Source organism: Lissotriton helveticus, chromosome 9 (assembly GCF_964261635.1).
Source record: "Lissotriton helveticus chromosome 9, aLisHel1.1, whole genome shotgun sequence".
Classification (NCBI taxonomy): Eukaryota; Metazoa; Chordata; class Amphibia; order Caudata; family Salamandridae; genus Lissotriton; species Lissotriton helveticus.
In genome coordinates, this window is record NC_136070.1 from 236,622,279 (window position 1) to 236,649,334 (window position 27,056).

At 41.1% G+C, this 27,056-nt stretch overlaps 1 protein-coding gene across 3 annotated transcripts in view; it reads left to right on the plus strand.

Annotated features, from left to right (window-relative positions):
- The window catches only part of LOC144781130 (uncharacterized), a 290,550-nt gene extending 271,957 nt beyond the window's left edge, over window positions 1-18,593 (plus strand). For all 3 annotated transcript variants that reach the window (XM_078659793.1, XM_078659792.1, XM_078659791.1), the window contains exons 2-3: window positions 1,289-1,305; window positions 17,813-18,593. In XM_078659793.1, coding sequence (XP_078515919.1) covers window positions 1,289-1,305; window positions 17,813-18,376 — 581 coding nt within the window. In that variant the 3' untranslated portion in view covers window positions 18,377-18,593. The remainder of the gene's footprint in view (window positions 1-1,288; window positions 1,306-17,812) is intronic.
- The last annotated feature ends 8,463 nt before the right edge of the window (window positions 18,594-27,056 follow it).

Here is a 27,056-nt window from a genome sequence, read left to right on the forward strand (position 1 = left end):
GCTAATAAAAAAATCAATTGACTTTTTATTTTTTCAAAAAGCTCAAAAAATAGCAATTTACTTGAAATATAGATTTGCTATTATTAATCACCTGTTGATAAGTTTCATAGAATGAAGAGTGCTTTACAATATAGGCGGCGGTGAACAGTTAATATACTGTCATGAATTGAGCAATTCGAAACGTCTTGATTTAGAAATAACTCGACAATGTGTTTTAACTTCCATAGTGGACGGAGGGAAAGATGTGTGTCCTTGTCGCTCAAAACATAAACTAAAACTTTCATATATGAGAGAGTATCAAGTCAGTATCTAAAAAATTAGGTAATTGGCTCTAATGCCATATTCTTCTGGCGCATACGGTGAAATAAAATATTTATACATTATAAATTCCCATTGCACATCATTGCATAATGCAGCTGTGTCTCATCGATGTATTTACTTCAGGGTGTTTACAAAGCACAACCATCACTCTGCTAGAGTCTCTTGTAATCTTCTTTTTGATTTTCCAAAGGTTGCCCAAACATGTGAAGGTGTAAACCAGCAGTGTTTGGCATCCAGTGTCAGAATTACAGGCTAAACATATAAGAAACATTCTCATAAAATATAATTAACACAAATAGGCTCGCTGAGACAGTCGGTGGTTAGCAGCTCACAAATCTGACATGGATCAAGCTTTATGTTGGATGTCCTTGGTCAAAACAAATGTTTCTCTCAGACTCATGCACACCATTAGCAATGGTGAGCAATGTAAATGACCTGATAACAAAAACAATTTCACTAGAAAGTCACTTTTATTCATGGAATAATGGAAAATTGTAGGGAAAATGCAATCCCGATTAACAAAGGCCAGGTTGCAGCAGCTTTGCATGTGGAGAGGTCACTTACAAAACAGTATGTTCTGCCACTTTTGAAAATGCTTCTGGAGTTGTTGATAACTAGGGAAGTAGGTGTGTGTCCCACAGGCAGCGTCAGTGGATAAGGACATGTAAATTAAGCCAACTTTCACAAAGTCATATATTTATGCCAGGTGTTAAAGGAACGCTATTTAGCACACTCTATGCTTTTTTATTTTCCACACTTTGATGAATCCATACTCCCAAAGTATATTTATTTAATTTGATTAGAAATTCCTTTCTTCAATAACAAAAATGAATATTTCACTAGGTCACACTGTCCATTAGCAGAAGAAAACCAGCATTATGCAAACAGATTGCACAAATGTAAATTTGTTCAAATACAACATCTATTCATTTATTAATTCAATACATCATTGTTTTTTGATTTGCAGCACAAAAGCAGAACCAGGTAAGACATTGTACACTAAACTTTCTAAGATGGTGCAAATTTGGTGGCAGAAGTTAATTTTCTATCATGAAAACTCCTACAGATTCAAAGGGTGCCATTTACCTTCCTCATACAGTGTGCAAAAAAAATCAAAACGAGAGTAGCTTTTGACACAACTTCCGACTGCAGACCATCACTTAAGTGTATACTTGAGTGTCTCCATCCCCTGAAATCAGGTAGTGGAGCTATCTAATGCTAAATTTCCAAGCGTAAAGTGCCTATTAGTAAATTTTCCTACATAAATGGAGCTCTCTGCCACCTGTGCGAAGATATCCTTGAGGAAAGCTAGCGAAAATAATTAAAGTTTATTACTTTTTAAAAAATCAAATACAATGTTAATGCAAACTATAAATGTTTATAACGAAATAAAATACAAAGTTACAAGACATTACTCATCAAAATAAACTTTTATTAAATAATGTAAGTACATTATTTACTTTCTAAAGATAACCCAAATAAAAAATCCTACCTTAAGTAGCTTTAATATTTTTATTAATAAATTAATATTTAAGATATTAATTAAAAAACTAATGTAAGTTATTTTTTAACTTTAATATAAGCTTAAAAATAATATTGAACGTGTTTTAAATAAGGTATATTGTAGACTAATAAAATATTCAATTGTCTATTTTGTGTTTTTTAACACTAAATTATTCTTAATTGAAAAGTCAAAATAATTTATTTTTACATCATTTTCCATGGGTTGTTATTTTAAGTCACAGCCCCCATTAGTTTTATAGGGGTGTGTTGCAGTACCAGTGATTGGTCATTTGTAGTACCAGGCTTACTCCAAGGGTGGGCTGCAATACATTTAATCTGTTTGTGGCCTTTTGTGGTTTAGTAAATTTAGAAGTGAAGTTTGTAATGGTAATTGTCTCACACTTTTGTTAGTGGGGTGGTCACCCTAATGGAACACTGGAAGATCACCATACCCAGAAGAAAGACTCAATTTTTTCTCCACTGATCAGTGACCGTGGATTTTAAAATTCCTCCTGAAATCTTGTTTGTTTAGATTAAAGAATATTTACACAGATTTGGGAAAAGCATCTGAAAATCTTTAATCTACTAGGCTTTTGTTTGTTTTTTATTTGGTTCTGAGTGTGGCCATGTCCCCTTGGTCACGCCATCATTGTAGCAGGTTTACGCCTCATGTGTCCGTAATGATGATATATTGCCTCTTCTCCTCAGCCAAACTCTTGCACTCTGACCTAATGAAAGCCCTCATGTCATGATACTAAATTGGACTCGTTCTAGCATCTCTTATTACCATTGAACTTCTACTCCACTCGAGACTCTGTTGCATATGTTTTGCTGTAAAGCGCTCTGATACCCTCTGGGTCGTGCCATCGCTATATAAAACTTCTAAAATAAAATAAAAGAATCTCAGTTGGAGCTCTCAATGCTCTAAAAAAGTAAATTTATTACATAATATGCCTTGCCTAAATAATTTCCTTGGGGGCAGAATTAAAAAATCATCCTTTGAATTTGTATCGGAAAAATATCCATTAATCTCTTAGCATCTGTTAGTAGTCAATGTATGTAGGTTTCAAAAAAGATTCTATAAAATGTTTGCAAAAGTGTTTGCCACAGTGGTTGCTGGTAAATATAATTATGTAACATGCTTGCAATGTTCAATACTGTAAAAGCTATCCAACCCAAATCCATCAAGTCTTTCTAAATAATTTGTTTGCTATGTCTTTATATGTAAATGTCAACATATTTTTATTAAAGTTGCCAATTATATTGGTCATATTGATCAAAAGTCCATAAAAGAAATACAACATTTATATATTCATATTAGCATTGCTTCAAACTAACCTAAACACAAGTGGAGTTACTGCTTTTTTCAATTGGGTGTTTGTTAATTCTGTTGAATCTCTGTGACCCTGATGCAAAAGTTCTCCCTTACGCATCTATTGAAGAATGGTGAGACTTGGCCTGCGGGCAGCTGGCATATAAAGCAGTTGACTTCCAAGCATTCAGTCCTCTTGATAACTCCCACAGAACTCTCCTCAATGTCATGCAAAGTCAAATTCAGTTGTGTTGCTGAGCCTGTGCACTCAGCTCATCTTGAATAGTCTCTCAAATATAAGCATTACATGTATCGTAGAATCTTACAACTGCACTAATTTCAGTTATTTTCTTACAATACAGACATTTTGCCCTTAAATACCAGGCTTTATTTGTTCAGCAAATAAATACAAGCTCCTTCATCAGATTACAATTTTCTCAAAATAATGCATTTCATATTCCTAAATCAACTTGTAATTTTTAGTAAAGAAGCTTATTTTTCATCAAATAGCCACTATTTTCTGAACATACTCTGGCCTTCAAGTACAATTTCTCATATATATTACCCCATCCATCCCTTTTTCCACCCAATAAAAAGCATGACATTATCTTATAATATCCCCATTGTCAACAAGCACCAGCTCTTGATTGTATGTACATTAATTAGTTTGGTCTGCAATGTCAACATATCAGCTTATTTTTCTCATCAAATACTCACATTTAACACAGCTTCAAATAGACAGATCCAGACGCTCCTGCCCATGGGTTACCAGATCATGCCGGGTGGGCCACTACATGCCAGGGATGCCCCTCAAGAAGCAAAGGATGCCCGCCATATGCCCATTTGATGTTAGGTATTGCTACAAGAGGTCACCAGGGATGCCCACTAGATTTAAAGTGTGGATACCAGAAGGGCCTACTATATCTAAGAGATATTTGTTCTATACCAGAGATGCCCACTACAAGGCAGGATTTTCCATCTCATATTGTTGTCCAGCAGAAGCCAGGCATAGTTTCCACAACAGGGGATAGCCACAAAATGCCAAGAATACCCTCCAGAAGCCAGCACCAGTGGCACGTACCAGGGATGTCCATGAAATGTGATTGACCCAAGAGTATTTTAGGTGTCACTGCCGGATGGATGTCAAGGCTGTCAATTGTTAGAAATTGGGTTCCTGGTTAGCTGGGGTATAATCCCTGGTCAAGCAGTAATCACAACCTTAGTGAGGGAATGGCACAAGCAGTCCCTAAATTAACCTGTGCTCTCTCTCTGGTAGCTTGGCACAGATCAGTCAGGCGTAACTTTAGAGGTAATGTGTAAAGTATTTGTGCAACACTTCAAACAGTAAAACCGTTAAAACATCACACAAAAACATTCCACACCAGGTTAGAAAAACAACAAAAATACAATAGGTGGAACTGGAGTTATGAATTTTTAAAGAGTAAACTGTAAAATAGAGTTAAAAGCATACAGCTGGATCGGGTCAAATCCAAAAGTTCAGGCCAACTGCAATGGAGCGCAGGTCCAATACAGTCACAGATCATTCCCGCTGAAGGTTTACCTTCTCAAGTTTTGTGCCAAGAGTGCCGCTGGGGGGGGAAAAAGCTTGCGGGGAGCAAGGAGAGCTTTGCTGGCAATCGTCATTGGGAATCCAAGAGCCGGCCAGGTTTCACTAAAGGGTCCACTGGAGCCTCGCCGTAGTTATCCAGGGCCACGGACAATGCTTGCTGTGTGAAGAGATAATCTTACAGAAGCTCACGCTGATTCATTGTGCGAGAGGCACGGTTCCAATGTGAATGGACCCGCTCACTGTTGTGAAGAGCCCAAAAGCTTGACTAAAAGGAATCGAGAGCCACACCAAGGGCCCAGGACCTGAGAGGCACCTCTTTGGGAGTAAGGAGCTCATTGAAGACGGGTCCAGGGGCTGTGCTGAGCCTGCGATGTACCTGAGGGTCAGATCAGGAGGCCAGCAGGCTAGCCCTTTGAGCCACTCTGGGGTCCTGGGTTCAAGATGGGTTCCAGTTCCAGTTCTTCCTTCCGACGTAAGAGGGCAGCAGGTCAGCACAGCAAGTCCCCATCTCCTTCAGAGTAGCAGTCCAGCAGTGTGGCAGTCCTTTCAGCAGCACAGCAGTCATTCTTCATGGCAGAGTATCCACAGGTCCAGATGTATACAGAAGTGGTAGTGTCTGAGGTCCAGTTCTTAAACCCAATGGTGCCTCTGAAGTGGGTAAACTTCCAAGAGATGCCTTTGAAGTGCACATATGCACTGCCTCCCTGCCTTGGCTCCAGACTCACTACAGAGAGGTGTGCAGCCCTTTGTGTGGGGACGTTACACCGCCTATTCAGGTATAAGTGATGCTGGGTCCATCTCCTCCCTCCCACCCTGCAAGGATAGCCCATCAAGTCACACTTAAGCTCCCATTGTGTGCGGCTGTCTATGGGGAATACACAAAGCCCAGCTGTCACTGACCCCAGACATGTGATCATAGACAGGCAGCAGGCATCAAATGGATAAAGCAAAAAAATGCCAACATTCTAAAGTTGGCATTTTCAAAATTGCAAATCCGACGTCACCGTAAATTGTGATTTTAAATTGTTATTTTGAAACTTAGGAGTCTAATCTCTTCCCGAATTGGAGATTAGACTTATACAATGTAATAAACAAATCCCAATGTTATCCTATGGGAGAGATAGGCCTTGCAGTAGTGAAAAAAGATTTTAAGGGTGTTTCACTACCAGGACATGTAAAACTCAAAAGTACATGTCCTACTTTTTAAATACACTGCACCCTGCCATTGGGCTTCCAAGGGCCCACCTTAGTGGTGACGTATAAGTATTAAAACGGAAGGTTTGGGCCTGGCAAGAGGTTTAACTTGACAGGTGTACATGGCCTTTTAAAACTGCACACACAGGCTCTGTAGTGGTACGCCTGAGACATGTTTAAAGGGATAATTAAGTTGGTGGCACAACTAGTGCTGCAGGCTCACTAGTAGCATTTAATTTACAGGCCTTGGGTAAATGTAGTGCACGTTACTAGGCACTTCCCAGTAAATTAGACATGCCAATTGTTGATAAGCCAATGTAACCATGTTTTAGGGAAAGAGTTCAAGCACTTTAGCACTGGTCATCAGTGATAAAGTTTGTAGAATCCTAATGCCAGAAAAAACTAAATCAGCAAAAACAATAAGTCATAAGGTAAATATTAGGGAAAATCATGCCAATGACACAGGGTCTAACAAACACCCAATGCTAGAGATGCCCACCAGATGCCATTAGTAGCAATGAGACATTTGGAGGCTACAAGTGGCTACGGTATGTAAACGGTGACTTAAGGATGTCAAGAATGTCTAATTAAAGTAAAGGATGCTATCAGAGAATAAGCGTAACCGCTAGATATCATAAATATCAGCCAGATGCCACTGGTACTCAATATAACCCACTGGTGGCCACCAGTTAATAGGGATGTCCTCTTCAAGAAAAAGACACTCACCATATGCAAGGTTAGACCACCAGATGATAAGGCGGCCCTCAGATGTCAGGGATGCCTATCCTGTGCAATGAATGGGTAAACTATACCAGGAACGTCCACTGGATATGAGAGGTGGAGAAGATGGCATATATGCCAACCTTAGAAAGGAGAGATGCCAACCATACAAATATGCACAAACAGATCAATATAAACAATAGCAATAAACATCTACGCAATATTGTATATCCAAAATTGCCTCTCACATTTTGCTTTACTAGTTGCCACCTGTATCTTTGCGATTCTCCCTCTGCTACTTAGAAGCTTGATATAGCTTAGCCCCAGAGGGGATGAGAGATGTTCCAAGAATCACAGACACACCCAATCAAATGGCAAAGTGCTGCTGAGCCTGCCTTAAATCCGGTATTTGTAAAGCATGAACAACTTACCCCATAGAATGCTGGAGGCCACCGGGGAGATTAAGTGAGCTATTGCCCAGAGTCACATAGTGCTGAGCTGCCACCGGGGATCGAACCGTGAGCCCTGCGCACCGGAGTCAGCTGCCCTGGCTGCTGCACCATACCTCTCCTTTGCTTGCCTTGGCATAGAAAGCGGGAGGGCTGCAAACTGCTTGTCTGTCTCCTTAACTGGATATTGGTGAGCTGTCCGTACAGTCCCAGGAAAAATAATAATAATATTATATATATATATATATGTGTGTGTGTGTGTATATATATGTGTGTGTGTACATATATATGTGTGTGTGTAGGTGTGTGTGTGTGTGTGTGTGTGTGCGTGTGTGTGGGGGTGTGTGTGTGTGTGTGTGTGTGTGTATATATATATATATATATATATATATTCAGGCTCACATCCTTCGCAGTGGCGCCGGGACACCAAGACAGCGGTGCAATCCAGGGGCAAAGGTAACCCTGTATACAGATTCTGTTCCACAACGCGTAGCCACCGCTACGCGAATGCACTCTCCTCGAACACCAATGATCACATCCAATCCATTATCCGCTTTCCAGATAAGTTTATTTTCTTAAATGCAGCATCGTGATGACAAACACGGAATAAACCCAACGCGTTTTGGCGAAAACACACGCCTTGGTCACGGGTGATTCCATTACCAGTGTGCAAACAATAAATAAAGTTTCACGTGATAAGTGATCAAAATAAACAACGGACTCAAGGCCCTATTTTCGTGGCCATCTTGGAGTGGAGTGTACTCCCATGAATACATGTGGCCCACTGCCGCATAGTGTGCAAATCCCATGTACACACTGTTTGTGTTTAAGCAAGTGCCTTCAAAATATCATTAGAAATATTTGATTACTTATTACATGACTGGTTCCGTATCACATATTCTCCAAAGTAAAGTAAGTTAGTGCGCAAATTAATTATCATCTTCGCGTTTGACATCATCATAAAGCAACAACCTCATAGTATATTATAAAACATGATTGCCACATTTGAATTAAAGTCGTTTGAAAATATTAAATACTCAAGTGAGTAATATTTCATATACTGTCGCAAACTATGATGTTGTGCCTGTTGTATATTCCCAAGTGAGATTCTATAAAGTGTGTCCACACGATCATATCCAATTATCTGTACCCCAGTGGGGTTTTCTTCCTGTACACCATTATATTTTCATTACCTACAATTGAAACACAAAAGAATGGGCCAATCAAAATACTGTATACTATGTAACACTCCATATGGCTTCTAAATGGGTTATGAGTCTCAAAATTAGTGCAAAAACAGTGAAACAATACATTTAAACATTTTAAAATAAGCAGAACGCATACTGTAGACATAGGGCCTAAGCAATACTGGAATAAGTACACTCCTGACACATTTCTAAGAGACTTAATCAACAAGGAAAACCTCAGGGATTATTTTATGTCACTTGACTCTTAGTCCCCTAAATGCCATTTCATTTCTTCTTCAGAGTTCAAGCCTCTAGGCATAAGAGTGTCTAGCTCAAGAATGTATCTATTCTCCATTTGCCTTAATTTGCGGATTTTATCACCACCTCTTTTCATGGCCGGAAGCTTGTCAATTACGAAGAACTTCAACAAGTTTCTATTGCTTTTGTGTAGCTCTTCGAAGTGACGAGCAATCGGTGAGGTTTGATCTCTGTTGTCAATAGATCTCATATGTTCTAGGACACGTTTTTTGGCAGGGAACATTGTGCTCCCTACGTACTTCCTGGAACACGGACATATCAGCACATAAACACAATATTCGGATAAGCATGTAAGATGTTTGTTGATGGTTTTCTCTACAGCTTCTACCGGGAAAAAGACTTTCTTGATGTTATTACTATACCTGCATGCCCTGCATTTCATGCAGGTATAGAAGCCTTGGATATCACTGCCTTTAGCTGTATTAGTGCTCACCTCATTCTTGCTCAATTTGTCTTTTAAAGAGTGGGCCTTCCTATAGGTCATATTGGGGTTGTCACCCAAAACATCCCTCAGGGTAGATTCAGTCTTAAGGATGTTCCAATGGCGTTTAAGACTATTCTGTACCTGCCATGATCTGGAGTGATAAGTTGATATGAACCTTATCACATCATTGGTAGCTGTAGGTCTCAAGATTTTATTTGCACCCAAAAGTGACGAGTGGCTGATTTCACTAGCTTTTTTCAGTGCTGCCTCTATGGCAGAAGATTGGTATCCTCTTTCAATGAAACGTTCTTTCATGCACTCACTCTCACTCAGAAAGTCACGATCCGTACTGCAGTTCCTCCGAGCCCGGAGGAACTCTCCAAAGGGGATACTTTTTATCAAGGCTTTTGGGTGTCCACTCTCCGCATGCAATAAGGTATTCCCCGCAGTTTCCTTGCGATATAGGCTGGTGGTCAGCCTATTGCCAGATACCTTGACACACAGATCAAGAAACACCATGGTCTGGGTGTTCATTTGGCCCTCCAAGAATATATTCTGATCATTTCTGTTCAGGTCAACAATGAAGTTCTCTACTTCCTTTTGTGGACCCTCCCAGATGATGAACAGGTCATCGATGTAGCGCAGCCATAGTTTCACATGGCTGCGGTACATCCGGTGAGTCTTCTCTACTTGCTGCTCCCATCTCGCCATGAATAGATTGGCGAAGCTGGGAGCAAAACAAGTTCCCATCGCTGTACCTTGCCGTTGTCTGTAATGCATATCATTAAAGACAAAGAAATTATGCTCCAAACAAAATCTCATCATTTGGATAATCATCTCCGTATGGCTAAGGTATGAGATTGATCTCGAGCTCAAAAATTTGTGACAGGCCTTAATGCCATCCTCATGTCTAATCGATGTGTAAAGGCTACACACATCAAGGGTAATGAGTATGTAGTTACCATGCCATTCAAAGTCAGTGAGTTTGTTTATAAAATCTCGTCTGTCTTTAAGGTAGGAAGGAACTTTCTCAACAAAGGGTCTGAGAAAAAAATCAATGTATCTTGATGTGTTCTCTAAAAGAGAACCGATCGAAGACACAATCGGCCTGCCCGGATGATTGTTGGAGTTTTTATGTAGCTTGGGCAGTAAGTACAACACTGCTATTTTGGGATTGCGGTTCAATAGAAAAGAGTACCCATCCCATTCAATTATACCACTTGAACGCCAGTTATTCAACATCTCGTAATAGGTATTATTGCTCTCTTCAATTGTCTGTAGGGAAGAGACTTCATAGCAATCTTTCACATTCAAATGTCTCATACCCTCCTTGATATAATCTTCCACATCCATTAAAACCACATTCCCCCCTTTGACAGATTGACGAATGACAATTGAGGGGTCACATTCCAATGACTTAACAGCTACTCTTTCTACTTTGCTTAGATTGTCATTAGACCAACATTTTTTCTTAGCCAAATTTTTAAAATCATTAATGACCAAAGTTTCGAATGTATCAATGCTGCAAGCAGGTAATGTTGGATTAAATGTAGATTTTGGTCTAAAAGGATTTGGACAGTTCAGGTCTATTCTATAACCCAAAGAAATTGCATCATTAGGGGTATTATCTGGTGTACCAAACTCCAAATCTTTCATTGCAATTAGAGTTTCAACCTCTTCAATGGTCTCACATGCCGGTTCAGTGTTAGAAACACTGACAGCCGCATTTCTGACCTTAAGTTTGTTCAATTTATGCAACCGCAATTTCCTGGTAAATTTGAACAGATCTATTCGTTCCTGGGAGTAATTAAAATTGGCCGAGGGGCAAAAAGAAAGGCCAAATTGTAATACATCATGTTCTATGTTAGACAGTGTATGAGAGGATAAATTTACCACATTCCGCCGATTCATTTTCCTCTTGTTTTTTTCTGACCACGTGTTTCCACTCCCATTGGGGTTGTTGTGTTTCCACTTGTTCCAGCCGCCCCTCCTGATTGGCTGTTGTTCTTTGGTGTGTTTCCTCCAGGATTTCCTCTTCCTCTGCCTTTTCCTCTGTATCCTCTTCCTTGCCCCCGACCTCTGTCTATTTGCCAGTTCTGTTGTTGAGATGTCTGGTTCATCATCTTGAATTCCTCCCAAAAATGTGAGACCTTGCTTGCACTTTTAGTTACACTTCTAGTTGCCTGTACCTGGCCATCCTCCGATACATCACTTTCTACTACTTCCTCCTCCGATGTTACTGTTGCCGCACTCACTGTATCGATGTTTGCCTGCACACCCTTTCTTTTTATATTATCGTCAATTTTGTCTCTAAGGAATTTTCTTTCTTTTTTAGCCACAATTTCATCCTCATGTTTGGTCATTTTTTTATTGATTTCCTCCATTTTCTTCGTGAAATTCTCAGTTGTATCCTCCTTAATTAGTTCCTCCTTTAAGTCAGAGATTAGTTTTAACAGTGCCATTCTATCTTTCCGTGCGTGTTTGATTAGGATTGAAAGCATTCTGTTCGAACAATCCATCAAATTTGCGGCCCATTCTTCTGCCAGCTCTATATCAGGTTCCTCATGTGAAGGGGCAATTAGAATCCTGAATCCTCTTGGGATTCTTTTCTCCTCCTGATATTTTTCGAGGGTAATCGCCTCCCACCACCGCGATATTTCTTTCCGAATTAATTTCTCCAGTTTTTGATATTTGTTCACGGTCACTTTCCCAGATGAAAGTGAATCAGTGATGGCAGAGCCGTTTGTCGTTTGCACAAACATAGATTGCGCCCTTAGTCTCCTGCGTGCTTCTGCATCATCTTTCATTGTTTATAATCACGTGGGGCTCCCCCCTCCTGCATGCATTGAAATTTTACAATTTCCTGGAAATAGCGCAGTTCGTTGGTATAATCAGTGAACTATTTTCGAGGACCCACGCTTCCAGACTCCAGCATGTAGCTCTACTGGAAATCGGGCGCGGGAAAGTCGCGTTTAAATTTATTAACCACTTGGATGCTAAGGGGTGTGCGAGTAGGTCCATTGACTTTCCATTGAAATCAATGGAAACTCCATGACGAGTTACCCTTGTCATTAGCACTGAAGGGGTTAATGCCAAGTCAGAAAGTTCTAACTAGTACTGAAGAGCGCCTCCGCCTTTGCAGTTGTACTTCTCAGACGGAGTCAATGCTTATCGTTCTTCAACACCCCGAACATCAGTATCGGAATGTAACTAGAACTCACCATCCACGGAGCACAGAGAAACTTCGGGAGTGCTTGCATCCCCTCGTACTTCGCAAGCTACCAGTGGACAGAGTTGTACTTCCGACACTTGCACGTCGTAGAGTTTCACAAGAAATCTTCAGGCTCATCAGATTGTGGCAAAACCCAACGCGGTCAACCGGCGATATTTGAATATTCAGGCTCACATCCTTCGCAGTGGCGCCGGGACACCAAGACAGCGGAGCAATCCAGGGGCAAAGGTAACCCTGTATACAGATTCTGTTCCACAACGCGTAGCTACCGCTACGCGAATGCACTCTCCTCGAACACCAATGATCACATCCAATCCATTATCCGCATTCCAGATAAGTTTATTTTCTTAAATGCAGCATCGTGATGACAAACACGGAATAAACCCAACGCGTTTCGGCGAAATCACACGCCTTGGTCACGGGTGATTCCATTACCAGTGTGCAAACAATAAATAAAGTTCCACGTGATAAGTGATAAAAATAAACAATGGACTCATGTATTCATGGGAGTACACTCCACTCCAAGATGGCCACGATAATAGGGCCTTGAATCCGTTGTTTATTTTTATCACGTGGAACTTTATTTATTGTTTGGTAATGGAATCACCCGTGACCAAGGCGTGTGTTTTTGCCGAAACGCGTTGGGTTTATTCCGTGTTTGTCATCACGATGCTGCATTTAAGAAAATAAACTTATCTGGAAAGCGGATAATGGATTGGATGTGATCATTGGTGTTCGAGGAGAGTGCATTCGCGTAGCGGTGGCTACGCGTTGTGGAACAGGATATATATATAATATATATATATATGTATATATATATCAATCACGTCTACACCAGCGTTTTCCTTCCCAATATTCGCGGAAAGAACTACACAGGAGTCGTGGCCTCAGTCAAAGTGCAGGTTTAATTTCCAGACACAACGTCCTACGCGTTTCGGAGTGAGACTACTCCTTCAGGTAACCCTGTATACAGATTCTGTTCCACAACGCGTAGCTACCGCTACGCGAATGCACTCTCCTCGAACACCAATGATCACATCCAATCCATTATCCGCTTTCCAGATAAGTTTATTTTCTTAAATGCAGCATCGTGATGACAAACACGGAATAAACCCAACGCGTTTCGGCGAAAACACACGCCTTGGTCACGGGTGATTCCATTACCAGTGTGCAAACAATAAATAAAGTTCCACGTGATAAGTGATAAAAATAAACAACGGACTCATGTATTCATGGGAGTACACTCCACTCCAAGATGGCCACGATAATAGGGCCTTGAATCCGTTGTTTATTTTTATCACGTGGAACTTTATTTATTGTTTGGTAATGGAATCACCCGTGAACAAGGTGTGTGTTTTCGCCGAAACGCGTTGGGTTTATTCCGTGTTTGTCATCACGATGCTGCATTTAAGAAAATAAACTTATCTAGAAAGCGGATAATGGATTAGATGTGATCATTGGTGTTCGAGGAGAGCGCATTCGCGTAGCGGTGGCTACGCGTTGTGGAACAGAATATATATATATATATATATATATATATATATATATATATATATATATATATATATATATCAAACATAGTAACAGTAGCCACTCTGTCGTTATGGTTAAGGTTACCAGAAATGGTATTTCCTCAGAATTTTCACTATTAATAAATAGGTGCCCAATTGACTAATCTCCACAAAAATATTGCGTTTTCTACATTGGAGGAGGATGGAAGGTTTTACGGTGACTGGTCATGGAAAAGCAAAGATAAAAGGTGGTCCCAAAAAAAGTTTGGACATCAATGCATTTTTCCACAGACGTTGAACTCATGCACAGCAGCCAAATGTCCAGTCACATTTTCCATGAAACATTTGCACATTATGGTGTGCTGGAGGTCCTTGTGGCCTGTGAAGCAAAGTCCTGCTTTGAGGATACATTATGCATCGGCTGGTTCTGAAGGAGCTGCAGGGATTGAAATGTGGGTGCTGTGTGGTAATCGAGGATGCCGTTGACAAAGAACTTGCAATTTGAAGGACTGTCTTGAAGAAGTGTCATGCAGTGGTGCTTCTGATGAGGCTGTGGGCTGCGATGGAAGCCCTATACCTGGGACAACCAACGCTTTGGTCAGGAGGCCAGCCAACTAGCCCTTGTAGTCAGTCTGGTGGTTCTGGGTTCAAGAGACATGTTCCGTCCTTCCCTCAGGATGAAGAGCAGCAGGCAGTAGGGTAGCCAGTCTTTTTTGCAGATCAGCATGGCTGTTATTCCTCTAAGATTCCCCACAGGTCCAGATGTGTACTGAAGAGCTGGGTCTAAGGGTCCAATATGTATGGTGCCCACTTTGAAGTAGAGGAAGCTTCTAGAGGTTTCTGACCACCCCTGAGGTGTCAGGCATCCCCTTAGCACACTGGTCCTGACGAAAACCTTACAATTACACATAGGTTGAAACATGTAGACCAACCCTCTTTTTTTAACTCCATAGAACACGACTATACTGACACCACAGCCTACCTAATCAGGCAAGGGTGTCCCACTATATATATTTTAACCGTTGCCCAAGCACTCCGGGATAAGGTCCATGAGTGAGTAGCATTGGACAACTTTTAATACACGTATTTTAAGTTTATTTGCACATATAAAAAATCAAGAAACCAGCTCCACTGTAGTCAGGTGTCGCAGCACACCCAGATGACACTCGGCTGTCTGAGTGGGACCCCGATGATGAAGCATGTCACCAACTAGGTTGGTGAGTGAGGGGTCTTTTAAGGACAAAGGTTGTCCCAAGTTGGGTCACAAGCCATGCACCTAGTTAACTTATACAATAGAGGTTGTAGCCAACCTCAAGGGGGCACTCCTCCATTTGTTGTGACATATTAATTTAAGGGGACCAGGAGTTCCCTCCCTACCTTTATGGTTAAATACCCCTTCTCTCCCCTTTGTTGATTAAAAGCAATATACAAATAACATATGCCAGCTACACCCATTCATGTGACCAAGGAACAGGCTGCACGCACCAAATGGTTAGGACAAGAAAACAACAACTTTCTGAAAGTGTCATTTATAGAATTGTTGCTAAAAATCTGACCTTACCATTTTAATTGCAATTATTTAGACACCAACCTCGAACTGTCTGCCTGCTGCAAATTGAATGTTATCACTTATTAAATGTAATAAGGTATCCCAATGTTATCCTATGTGAAAGCTAGACCTTAAATTAGTCTTTATACTTAAGCACTACCTTAGAATTCAGATAACTCGTTCACCTCTGTGCACAGTCTTCTCACCTCAATCTCCACACTACCTTAACTATAACTCGCCCCTTATCCATGCACTACCTATACCTTTATATGCTACAGAAGTTAGAGCATGTGAAATCACTGAATTAATAACAACACTTATGACATTTCAAATTATATGATTTGCCTGAATATTCTGCATGGTACAGTGGTGAGTTAGAGTTAACGTAGTGTGGCGAGTTAGGTGAGAAGACTGTGTACAGAGGTGAACAAGTTATCTGAATATTAATGTGGTACGTATGGATAAATATGAGTTATATGTATGACATATTACTTTGAAAGTGGTGCTTAGCTGATAAATTAAAGATATAACTATAGTTGTATGATTTCTAAAGTTTGTGTAATTTGAGTTGTTTTTATACAAACATAAAGAAATATTCCCTGACTATAACTGATCTTTAACTGTTGTTTTTTTGCGGCAACCCCGTAATAACGTTGTAGTATTTTAGTCATACATACATGAAGAGATGTAGCCGAGGCAGATGAGGTAGAGTTGTGAAGTAGGTTTATTCAGCCATAGATATAGTTGCAGGAAGTATTATGCTGGAACAAGCAGCCCCACCAGGAGCAGCCTCTTAGCTACTCAGCCCATACTCCAACTGCCAACCCTCATACCAGTCACACAAGCATTCCATCCATGTCAAACACACTCACATTCTAACCTGGAACACTCACGCTGGCTGAGTAGCTAGATGCAGAGAAGTGCAGTAACATAAATACTAAACCCAGAATACTACAAACGTCCATGGCTAATTGCATATTTTCAGTGCGAATTAAATATGAAAACAGCAATTTTATGTAGAAAGCCATATTTGTGTTACACAAACTGTGGTTTTACAGGCATACACTTTTTTACTTTTCCAAGAAAGTAACTCTTCTACTAGGAATGTGATGTGAGAATTTAGAGTAGGAAAACCCTCAAATAGTGGGTGCATTCCAAAATGTATTTTCTTGTTGCTATTCACCAACATTTCATCAGCCTAGAAAAAGGCCAGAGATTTGAAGAGCTGTAGTAAATACATTCCAGGATTTGAATAGGAACAGAGGAATACTTTTACAAATGGTTGGGGGTGTAGGTGTTTTCCCAATGGGCACAAAAAATTATGAAAGTGCAGATGCTTTCATGTAAGACCTTTGCCTGTGCGCAACTGTATACTATGTATATGTATGGATGCGGAACTACTTTCTCATGTTCGTAACAAGAAATCACAGATATCTTCTACCACTACTTCTGTGAACCTCAGCCTGCCAAGCCTCACATATGTACTCCTGGAAACCTTAGTGAATTACCAAAAATCACATGTTTAATCCAATGTTAACAAGAAGGTCCTCAATAAAGTTTTTAGAGGGGTTTTTAATATCTGTCACACTTTGCACTTTTAGTACTTTTGAGTAACATTCATAATAGTCTTCCAATGGAAATACATATACAGGAAACTCCTAGCTTCTAAATAAATTAAAATAAGGAAATACCATAAAGTAGATGTAACCATTTACAGTTCATTTATATTATTTATTGTGTTGTTAGAAGAAATGACAAGATATGGCTTCTCCCTCCTGCACCCTTGTGAGTAAAACAGGAGCAGAGTTGAGGACGCAGCATTCATTGATGATCTGCTGAGATCTTTATTACCATATGTGACTTCTGATCTCATTGACGATGTCATCAATTGCGTAATCAATGGCAAAATGTTTGGTGTTACAAATCTTTGAAAATAGTTGCTGTACTAAAAATGGTCTAAACTGTTCATGATAATACAAAAGTTTAAAAAAATTTAAACAAAAATGGAAAACCTTTCATGTTATTTACGTGCTCATACGCTGCGTGTAGTTGTATGAAAATTGTATTCTTTTATATGTTGTTGCCGTTCCCAAATCAAGGGCCAATATTACATGAGATAAATAGGTGTGATTGCATTACTGTGCCATCACAAGATGCCATATGAGGATGCCGGATTATACCAAGAGACTTTACAAATGGCATTTTTGCAACGGGAGACAGAGCCTCAAAGTGGGAAAATATAATTTTCAATAAGGCTCTGAGAATCCTTGCACTGGAACTGCTGAACTATACTGGGGTGGTTCAAATGAGACAAATATGCTTGTTCTTTAAAGGTTTTGTATTATGCATGTTATTGCTTCACTAATCACCCAATAAACATGATGACTGTGTACATTGTGCATGTGTATTGTGGATGCTTCTATGTGGTAAATGACTGTGCTTTACACTTAACAGATTTTGATTCATTTTAGTTAACCATAAACTGACCATCTCTCATATTATTTTCTATCTCTTTTCACTAGGGAAAAGAAAGTGAAGGAACATGCGGAGTTCAAACAGACCTCTACAGACGAAAGCAAGACCAAGGACAAGACAAAGGACAAGATAAGGGTCATGGCCAACAACAAGGGCAAGGAATCACTCCTGGCAAGGAAAAAGATTATGGAGCAGGCCAAGGTCATGGCCAGGAACATGGGAAACAAGGAGTTGAAGGAACATGTCATGGAGTAGCACAGGGATCCGGTCAGGGAAAAGGTGAAAGATATGACCAGGGAAAAGACCAGGGATATGGTCATGGAGAAGACCAGGGGAAAGATCAGGGATACGGTTGTGGAAAAGACCTGGGAAAAGACCAGGGAAAAGACCAAGGATATGGTCAGGGAAAAGCTGAAGATAAACACCTCGGAGGTGGCCTGGGACAAGACCATTGGCAAGGCTGTGGAGACAAACTAGGAAAGGGCCAGGCAGAGGACAAGGGAAAGGGTCAAGAACATGGAAAAGAAGATAAGAGTCTTGAAGAGGGCCAAGGACAGGGACATGAAGGAAGGTGCCAGGGTAAAGACATGGGACAAAAGCAGGGAAAATAGCTCAGGCAGTTTCTAGGAAGAGAACGTGACAAGGAATCCAGAAAATAAAAGCTGCCATCAATTATTGCATGCTGTACCACGTAGGCATTCAACATGCATCTCTTCAATTAAACTGCCCTAAAACTATATAATCAAGTTCCATCTCGATATTAAGATGTGACATTGTTAAAATGGATAGAGTTGCAATGTATACTTTAAAATAAATGCATGACTCAATTATCACCTCTTCAGTGTATTTTTTGCCGAACATACATTTTTATTGCTATGTAAACCCATACTATCTTCAATTATGTAGAACATTAGAGAAAAATATTTGCATTGTCAGCTCCTGGAACATACTGCGTATTTTTTTAATTAGGCTTAACTTCCTTTCAATAGCTCAAGAGCTCAAACTAATCAAAACCACATCTACGTTGTTGATTTCTATCCACACAGTGCTTTGAATTTTTAGAGAAATGTAGTTGTGCAACTTTATCTCTCCCATCACAGGATCTAGGTATTCTTTAAAATCCATAGTTCGTGGTCATGGTACAAGTCCAGCCCATTCAAAATTCTCATGCACACATAAAATGCCCTACACAACACACAACCAGGATACCAGAACAGCCGCTTACACTTTCACCAACCCACCAGACAACCATGCTCTGCCTCACTCTCACTAATCCACATTCCTGCATCTGCAAAAGCAAAACTGGAGGCCCCTTATTCTCCCACATAGCACCCAAGACACGGAACGACCTTCCTCAACACATCAGAGCCTCCTTCTGACTTCCTGAATTCCTCAAGATGCTGAAGACCTGGTTCTTCAGATAAACACCTCGAGGACCACAAACCTACCTACTGGCCCAAACGCTTGGATACCCCTTCGGGTGATTATAGCACTACATAGATCAATATAACATAACGTGGTGAGCTTCTGTGGCCTAAGTGACTCCCTTACATTCTACACTCAGCTCTCCCTTGTGTGAGGCAGTATAGGATGAGATACTAAGAATGTAGCAGTATTCAAATAGAAGATATAAGGAAAGAGATGCAAAAATAAGAAGAAAAGCTCAAAATGGGGGAAAGTTGAACAGACAGAAGAGAAAAAGAGCGAGAGGTGTTAGAAATTGATCTGCTTAGTGTATTTTTCACTATAATTCTTTGTTTCGAACTTCTGGGTTCTTGACATCTTGTGTTGAAAGAGACCTGTTGAAACACTCCTAAACACATATTTGGTGGTAAAACTGGACACCTTTTTTTAAATGCAGCCTCAGAAATTTTACCATTGATTTGACTGCTTCTCAGAGCCTCACACTTCCACTGGAGCATAGTAAGATATCAGTACCGTTTTGTAAGGCAACACCACCCTGCCTGTTCCATTTGGGTAAGTTAGAAATTGTAGCGCATTATATTTTTTCCACACTTCATAATATATGTCATGAATCTTAGAGCGATTTCTCGATCCCTAACAGTTGTCCTGCAGTACTCCTGTTTCATAAGGATAAAATACAATAAAATAGAATATCATATTAGCCTGAAAAATAACAAGAGATGAAATAGTTTCTGTAGGTCATTAGTCAACTGTTGTTATAGTAGTGCTTATGAGATATTGAATGTTGTATAACTGGGCCAGTTTAAAATAATATTTAGGCATTCAATCGTTAGACCATATGACTTCCCATCTGTTCAGGCCTCTTAGCAAAACTCCACCTACACTGTTAGAATCCTTGTATTTGACGGGGAACACTCACAATGCCCAGTAAGAAAGGTTGGAGTGAAAATGCTTGCTGTCCTCTAATGTACTAGTGAAAACCTGTGCCATCATTGGTTAAAGAAGGGTTTAATTCCAGACTCAACCTCCTCTACTCTGTGTAGCATCAGGAGGAAGTGCCAGCAGAAGCTTAAATGCCTTTAAAGTAGGCTCAGCTGAACTAGTTTGTGGTAGGTGAAACTGGATACCAGAAGAGTTTCTCATGAATGCCTCAAGTCATGCAGGACTTTTATTTGAACAAAATTCTCGTATAAGCAAAGTAGCACTGGACATGCTCTTAAAACAGGAACTGCATCAGCCTGTAGAACAAAAGTGGGAATTTAGACCAATGGAACTTTTTATAGATTGTACTTAGATAACCTAACATATATATAATGCCCTGCTTTTACAAAATTTTGCAAGGAAGGCTAATGGCACTTCAGAACTAGTCAGCAAGAAGCAAGAGGAAGACTTTGACTCCCAATAGCTAGAAGCAACCCTGCTTGTCTGAGAAACACTGGAAGAACTAGTCCTACCTCTTCCTGAATTGCTCTTACCCAGACATGATTTCCAAAATATAGAGAATAGATGTTCTAAGGTCGTGCACAGAGTGATGGGGACCAACCCTGATTAGGGCAGATGCCTCATTGCCAGACATACTTGGCCTTAGAATGCCCAAAGTCCAGAAAGTCCAATATCAGAAGAGGCGCCTGCCAGTTCAGATAATCACTGTTACCTAGAGTGCACACAGAAAATTGTGCATCAGTGTTGGGGAGCCTCTTTCAACTTATTGAAACAGGATTTGGATCTCCACTGTAATATAGGTAAGTATTGTAAAACATGTGCTATTGTTACTTAAACTATGTGTTGACTTTTAAATTCACTAGGGTATGCACTGCCATTATAAGGGTAAGGGGTGGACACAAGCTGTGTCACGTTGTGCTACTGCACTGAGCTGGCCAGTCCTTACTCCCTCCCTTTAACACAGTAGTAATTCATGTATTGTACATTACGGGGGACTTGCCATGAGAGACTTAAATAGGTGACGGTAGATTTGGAATTCACAAAAAATACCATGCAGTTATTCACAAAATTAAATCAACTGAAGAGGTCTGTGTTCTATATTGAAAAAGTTGACTAAAGAAGAAAATGCTCGTTTTGGGGACATTATGGTCCCATATATTATATTAGTGTTTGGAAAAATTATAGTAACAAAAGCCAAAAGTAGATGGAAAACACTATTTGCATTATTTGCACGTAACAGTTCATTTCTTATGTTCTTAAGTAACCCCTGAGAACTACTTTCATGTGTATCAATCACAATCCAGTCATGAACTTCTACAGTTTATCTTCAATGCCAAAATATGTTTATCCTTAACTCAGACCGCTACACAAAAAGTGATACTGGAATCCAAACCACAAAATGAGGCTGCTAACTGTTTGAAAAATTTAATTGAGCAAAGTCACATCACAACTTGTGAACCAAATGCCTGTAATGAAGAGCAAAGCTGATGCAATCAGTACCCTGTCCAGACTATTCCCATGAAGGTTCTGAGTACGAGGAGGCAGTGTGATACCTTATAGCTTGCGCCCAATTGGTTTCACCTGTCTTTTGGTAACAGCTGGTTACAACAATGAGTTCACAGTTGAAAGGGAAACCATGGGGCCAGTCAATCCCATTGGGCTCAATGGCAGATGCAGGACAAAGTCATACTCCCATTTTTAGGATTAGGGTTCAAATGGTGATTCCAACAGCAATAGTTAGTATATCATAAATCACAGGGCTATGAATCCTATGTTACAGGACTCAACCTGACCAGCCTCATCCAACAACAAACACCCAGGTGTCTAAGGTGAAAGGGGGGAAATCTTGGTGCTCGTTTTGGAAACAGGAATGGTTGATACTGGCTTCTACAAAATCAAGATAGGGTTGATTGATCTTCCTCCAGCTATTCTCCTGTGCATCATTAGGTCAATTGTAGAGGTGCTCACTAATAGCCAGTGGGTCAGGTGTTCAAAGAACAGGTTGAGTTGGATATGTGGGCTCGCTATCAGGTGCAATTGTTCAGTATCTCGGGCACACACTGAATTTTCTCAGGATCTGATGTTTTTGAGATTCGTCAGATTTGGTCATAGTCCCCTGGGCTGCAGGACCCTGTGGATCCTGGACAGCCTTTCACATGGAATTGTCTTCCATTCGGGTCTCAGTCAGCTAGGCCTACATCTGGTCTGCAAGATCAGTGAATAGTCCTCGGCAATATGGGCCGTACAGCTCATTTTTTCCAAGTAGGACACAACCGAGGATTTAGGCATCTTCCCATCCTTGGGGGAAGAGGAACTTTACATCATGATACAACACCTCTTATCAGTTAGCACTGCAAAGCTTCTTTTGTCATGACAGACAATGTTGATAATAAAAAAGGGCGGGATTCATATGATGTTCATTAAGTAAGATGCTTTTAACTCGATTAGACCAAAGGCTAAGTAAGCAGTGAAGTTTCCTGATATTATTTATAGAATTCAAGAATTAATGTTCACATCTTTATTTTTTTGGCAAATGGGTATCTAAGATGAACTCCGATTCACCAATGACAGATAAATGGTCAGTGAAGTGCTATACTAGTGGACCTATCAGTTTCCTGTTTCGAAGGAAAGAGAATTTTCTTGTTTAAGAACTATGGGCCACATGCATCAAAGTAGGGAATTGTGAATCCTTAATAGCGATTATTAAGGAATCGCAATTAGGGCGTCGCCATTACCTATGCATGTAGGTTTTGAATCTTTAATAGCGAATTGTAAGAGAATGCCTTCCCATTCATTCCTATGGGCCTAAGGGTCCATAGCAATGACTGGGAAGGCATTCACAATTTGCGAGTACAAAATAGGTACTTGCAATTGCGAATGCAATTTCAAGGGTGATGGGGGCCAAAAGGCCACCCTGTTGTACAACCAAAACAGGTAAGTGTGCACATGTGGCGCACACATAAGGGCATGTGTGTGCGCCACGTGGCACTTAGAAGAATGCAAAAAAGTGGATTTTTCTAAGGATTTGCAAGTGACCACCAACTTCAACTTGGTAGAAAACTGTGATTCCTTAATGCAGAGTCGCAATTTCTTCTTGCTTCCTGCATTTTGTCCAGGGAATGGCAATTTGTGATTCCCTAAATGCATTCGCAAAATAGGTCATCGCAAAATTTGGGATTCCCTATTGTGCGATTTGCTTTGGGCTTGATGCCTCCCAAATGGAAAAATACCGGTTGAACCGGTCTATGAATCAGCCCGTTTGTGTCCGGTATTTTGCTTGATGCATGTGGCCCGATAGCCTTTGTGCAAGATATATTTATGCATTTTACACAAACTCTCAGCAGTCAATACTAAGCTTCACCTCAAGATATGACTGGTCTGGTCCCATTTTGTCTCAGATTAAAGACTGTTTTCTGGTGTTCTGTACCTCATGGAGCTTGTAAAGATGATTTCTAACCTTCCCAAAATGTAGGAGTTGCCATATTCACTCTGAAGTTGACCATGACCCCCAACTCAATAACTTGCAGACTAAGTGAATAAAGTGGAGCAGATTAAGTATTATTCTCTTTAATCTGTTACAATCTGTCTCTATAAATAATGTTCCCTCTGTCTTCTGCCATACTGTGGCAGATGTACTATTTCTGCTTTCTGGGCTAAACCTACAAACTCATAATCAACACCATTCTGCATTTATCAATACTGATTCTATGTGAATACATTTATGTAATTCTGAAATTAACTCTGCTCATTGCAAAATAAATGATTCATAACTCTTTAAAAGGAATGCTGCAAAAATAAGCAAAAGACATGAAGCTAAGCCCATCTGTCTCCTATTTAGGAACAAGTGCCTTTGAGAATTGCTTAAGCAAAATGTGATTGTAGCTAAATCTCAGGCTGAATATGGTAAAGATGGTGGTCATTCCAAGGTAATCATTGGTTCCACTCTGTTTGGTGAAAGGACCCACCCTCTATAATACTAACATGAAACTTGTGGGATCCACACACATTCCAGTAAAATCATACTTCTATCTAACGGTAGGGGTGGCAGGGTGGGGGTCATCAATAGGGCCTCCTGCCAAATTGGGACCATTGTTATGGATCCGATTAATGGGGTGGAGCTACTTGGCCTGGCTATAAAAAATGCCGCTGGGCTTATTTTTACTGGGGTAATCTGTTATAGACCCCCTGGGGTTTTTACTTCTCAACAACAACAATCGTTGTTAACCACTCTCACCAACATGGCAGCCACTGACAATAAACTAATAGTCCTAGGGGACTTTAATCTTTGGCTAAATGGTTCCCTTGATGCGGGGTTTCTTAATCTACTCCACTCGTGCCAAGGCCTAGGCCTTTTTCAGCATATTTTGGGTGCTACGCATAAGGGGGGTCATAGCCTTGACCTTCTCTTCTCGGGTCCTCATTTGCTGCACATGGGGGAAATCTCACCCATGGACTGGACAGGCCACTTCCTAATTAAATTTTATGTTAATTTTAATGTTGCCCAGACCCGGCCTGCATGTACCACCACTGAAATTTGGTGTAGGGACTGGAAGGCCCTTGCGCGACTGAGATCCTCAGATCGGATGTTTAAGGTCGGAGACTGCTTTTCCTGGGACAAACAGGTCGACAAGAATTTTGCCTCGTTGTGCCTCAGGATTACTACGACGGTAGACTCTCATGCCCCTTTAAGAAAACTTAGTCGTAAGAGCAGAGCCTCCGCCCCTTGGTTTACTGAGACTCTGAAATCCACTAAATTAGCATGTAAACAGGCAGAGAGGAAAAGGAGGCGGGGGGCTACAAGGATTCAGACAGGCTGCTTTGGAAGCTCAAAATTACCAAGTATAAGACCTTGATTCATAAATCCAAAGCAGAGTACTTTTGCTCCACGATTTGCAATGCTTTTAACAGTTCTAGGAGCATTTTTAACATTCTGAACAGCCTCACCAGTCCCGATTGTTCCAAGAACTCGATACCCCCTTCGCAGGAGCTCTGTGAGAACTTGGCTAATTTCTTCAGAGAGAAAATTTAGATAATTATCAACGATCTCAAAATTCCCACTGATTCCAGCTGCTCCCATACTCTGGGAGATCAGGCCCTGGAGGGCGGGGATAATGGCCCCTGTTGGCAGCCTGCGGATCAATTATCAGAGTTTCTGCGCCTTGGGGAGGAGGACTTCAGTAGGCTGGCACGGGGCATTTCCTCTGGCTCGCCCTTGGACCCGGTCCCGCACAAGATCTGGAAAGAGTATGAGGGGAATTATTTCCTACGCTTCGACTGATCTGCAACAAGTCTTTGGCCAGCGGTGTGGTACCCGCTCGCTGGAAACGAGCTCTGGTATCCCCACTGCTGAAAAAACCATCATTGGATACAGAATGCTCTAAGAATTATAGACCAATCTTCTTGCTACCTTTTCCTGCAAAGATTGTCGAACGCAGGGTCAGTGTGGCACTTTCTAAACATCTGGAGCAATATCAGCAGCTTGAGGAACTGCAATTCGGCTTTCGCCCGGCCCATGGGGCAGAGACAGCTCTGGTCACTGCCATGGATGAGCTTCAAAGCGTGCAGACAGAGGTCAGGCAGCAGCTTTGATCCTGCTCGACCTGTCTGCCACATTTGATACCGTCAACCATGTGACCCTCCTGAGTAGACTACGCGAGGCCGGGGTGAGAGGCTGTGCCCTACGCTGGTTTCGGTCCTTTCTGGAGGATAGTTAGCAGGCTGTGTCCCTCCCCCCTTTTCAATCTGCGTTCTTCCCTGTGCTGCACGTAGTCCCTCAGGGTTCGGCAATCAGCCCCATTCTGTTCAATTTTTATTTAAAACCTTTGATATCTTTGATCAAATCATATAAGATCAATACGATCAATTATGCGGACGACACTCAACTGATCCTCTCCTTTGAGGGTGAGGACTCGACACCGATGAAGGTGTTTCATGAGTGTCTGAGGGATATTGCCGGCTGGCTACAGGACAACTCCCTCCAATTTAACGCCGGCAAAACTGAGGTGCTTTTCCTTGCGGGGAACAGGGTCCCGTGTCCCTTTCCTGACAATTTCTAGCCTCCTGAAACATTGACTAAGGTTTTGCCAGTTAAAACTGTGCGTAACCTTGGCATTATGTTAGACAACAAGTTGACCATGGAGGCTCAGGTTGCGAATACCGTGTCTTGCTGCTTTGCCCTGATTAGGTCCCTTCGCAAGATTATGCCACTATTACCGACCCACGCTCGTGCTTTGGAGGCCAGATTTACAATCTTGAGCAGACTTGACTATTGTAATGGCCTCCTACTTGAGTCCCCCAGCTTTCTGTTAGATAGACTGCAAAGAATTCAATCAGCGGCTGCTAAAATGGCCTTGGGTTGGCCTAGAAGAGCATCTGCATCGGCAGCTCTGGCTGAACTCCACTGGCTTCCGCTCAGGCAGAGAGTACAATTTAAGTCTCTCTGCCTTGTGTTTAAAGCCATTCATGGACTAGGCCCTAGAGCATTGCAATCTAAATTTGCCTGGCACACCCCCACCAGGGCGCTTCGTTCTTCCTCTGCCCGGCTGGTGAGATTCCCTAGATTCAAGAAAGTCAGGGCAGGAGGAAGATCCTTTAGGGTGGCTGCAGCCAAACTCTGGAACAGTCTACCTCGGGAGATTAGACAAGTTGACAATCTCCTCCCGTTTAGAAAATGTGTGAAGACCTGGCTGTTCCCCATTGGCTGAGTTCTTTGGTTCTTTCCTGACTCCTCTCTTCCTCACTTCTCATGGAGCATCAGCGCCAGGATGCCTGCAAGGCGACAGTGCGCTCTATAAGACGTATAAATAAATAAATAAATTTTACAATAAAGGGAAAATTCCTATCCTGGAACTTAATTACACCAATGATAACCTTTTTCCTGATTTTACTTATCACAGAATTCTCTTCTTCCTTTTACAATACTGT